The 2,619-nt window shown below is 28.1% G+C and overlaps 1 protein-coding gene across 1 annotated transcript in view; it reads right to left on the reverse strand.

Moving 5' to 3' along the window:
* The window catches only part of Vkor (Vitamin-K epoxide reductase), a 2,283-nt gene extending 1,548 nt beyond the window's left edge, over window positions 1-735 (reverse strand). The window contains exons 1-2 of the mRNA XM_014435034.3: window positions 432-735; window positions 252-361 (exon numbers count right to left, since the gene is read on the reverse strand). Coding sequence (XP_014290520.1) covers window positions 252-361; window positions 432-616 — 295 coding nt within the window. The 5' untranslated portion in view covers window positions 617-735. The remainder of the gene's footprint in view (window positions 1-251; window positions 362-431) is intronic.
* Window positions 736-2,619: the final 1,884 nt, after the last annotated feature.

The raw sequence follows: 2,619 nt of genomic DNA on the forward strand, positions 1-2,619 counted from the left end.
AAAGTCACTTATTCAGAACACTACAAGTTAGGATAGGCCTTACTTCAACTGAAAAGGATTAGTTGGAAGGTTTATTCATTGTTTTTAGGGAAAGAATTGAGAGGAATCTGCAGCTAGATCTAATTAAAGCAGTAATAATAATAGTAAAAGTAGGAATTTTGAATTACCCACCTGAGTGCCAAAATTACCTCATATTTTAATCACTAAACCGATAATTTAAAAAATTGATTAATAACATAGATAATACTCACTGATAAAGAAATATAAAGTATAAAAAACCATTCCATAAAGGCTGTTGGGTTGATTAAGGCCAGATTTTTCACCAAACAATTTTCCAATTATGCCAAATCCTTTTCCAAAACTATCAACAAAATTTACAACATAAACAATGAGTTTATAAGGATGAATAGTGAATTGAAAATATGACTTACTGAGAACCAAAAGCCTTTGTACAGCTCATATGCTCACTTATATCACACATTGCCTTATAATCCGGATCATTTTCAATATTTAATTCAACAAGCAAAGAATAAAGAGATAAAGAGAAACCGATGAAACAAGCTGTTGTTGTTGAGAAATTGATATACTGCAATTGTTTAGCGTTTGGAGCTGGCATTGTTTATAGAATTTAAATATCAAAACGGTAGATTAAAATTTAAGTTCAAAGTACCAATTCCTCTTTCATATCATCAACTGAGTTTGAAATGTCACCAGAAGGTAATTTTGTAACAGGTTTTCGTAAGCAGCGCATTCTGTAGACCATTCTCATTACTATCGAACGCTATCTTCAGGATCTGGTCTTAATGATAATCGATCTACGAGTTTGGCGCTAAAAAAATTTTTTTTCTCAGTATATATGTACTCAATTCACTGAATATGATAATTGATATTTACAATGTGATTTGCTTAATCATAAATTAAGTAAAAAATCACTAAAAGTGTAACAATTGCCTGTTAATATCATTTGTGAACCAAGAAATTATTTCAAGAGATGCCATTAAATATCTTGAATTTTATGGTAATTAATTTGATATTATTAGTATTTATTAAAAATTATTATTACCTGAATTTTTATTAGTCCATATTTTAGTGAACTTGTTATTAAGAACTGATTAAATGTATAAATACTATTTGTATAAGTACCATTCTCCTAAAAATGTATGACTGTTAACAGTAAAATAGTTTTTATTCATTAAATGACAATAATATTATTAAATATTAGCAAGAATGACAATATAGGAGATAACTATATGTTATATATAGGTTATTTTTATCAGCAACCTGAAGATGGGGGATATTTCCCGAAATGTTGTTGCTGATTATATGAAATAAATTATTGCACTTGAAAAGGAAGAATTGTGTCATTCACCAAATCCAGTTTAATTCCAGAGACTCTTCCAGTAAAAGATCATTAAGTTTATTTGTAAAAGTTTTTCATGTTATGCTATATTAGTTTTATAACTACAATTTTTCTTATTAACTAATTATTACTCAATCTATGTATCCACTTTTTCAACCTAATATGTCACATATTTCTATGCATCAGGGAGTATTTGAAAGGCACTATTTATAATAAAAAATACTGTCTTTTAAATCCTATGAATTAATTTACATTATCACCTCTGGTTTGATTTTTAGTCATTTTAATCTAATGATATTTCGTCATAGTAATTTTATAAAGAACTTAATTTTTCTCAACTCTCTAAGCACAAGTTTTTCTAAATTTTATTGACAAGTATTTTTTAAATTGTTGCTATTGATTTCTTAGAATTTCATCATCAAAAGTTTACATTAAAATTAAGTACAGTTCGTAAAGTTAATTTTTGTCTAGCAAATTGAATCTTTCCTCTGTTTTACAAGTTCCAACTCAATTTAGTAGAGTAGTAAAAAAGTCAATGTTTAGGGATAGGGCGTTTCTAAAATGACAACATGTGGTAACGTACTTGAAATTTTGAAAGGTTCCTCTAATGATAATTTTGGTAAGAATAGTACAAACAGTTATAACTTGTTATTAATATCAGTTCTAGACTATTTACATAGACTTAACTGTATTAATCTTAATATTTTTGTGAAATCCATCCATATATGCTCTACAAAACTACTGTTGTACTAATCATTATTCATATTTATCAAAGAATGAATTTATTTTTTAAAATAAACAACTCAAACATTGACATTGTTTAAAAATAAAAAAATTAAGGTCTCTATTCAATTATTATTTGGTACTCAAATTTCTGCTAGTATAGTTGGCAAGACCATATGGGAGGCCTAAAACCAGATGGATAGACAGAATCATCAAAGATGGGAAAGAGACTCATGCAGCAAAATGGAAAGCAGTAGCCCAAGATAGGCAGGCATGGAGAAGGCTGGTTCGGGCGGCCAAAGATCTACAAGGTCTATAGAACCAACTGAAAACAAAACCTTCAAATTTCAATTTACTTTAAGGGCACAAATTCCTTGATTTTTATGTACTTCACTGATATGTGGAAAGACCATTATAAGATCCAATGTTCGATTTAACTAGTTTCAGAAATCTGCAGATTCAGAAGACCATTAATTAACTATCTTTACACGTTAATTTAAAATTATTATATCTCTCTTAATTATTTAAAAAAGTAG

Source organism: Halyomorpha halys, unplaced genomic scaffold, assembly GCF_000696795.3.
Source record: "Halyomorpha halys isolate HHAL.00 unplaced genomic scaffold, Hhal_1.1 Scaffold1495.1, whole genome shotgun sequence".
NCBI classification, from domain to species: domain Eukaryota; kingdom Metazoa; phylum Arthropoda; class Insecta; order Hemiptera; family Pentatomidae; genus Halyomorpha; species Halyomorpha halys.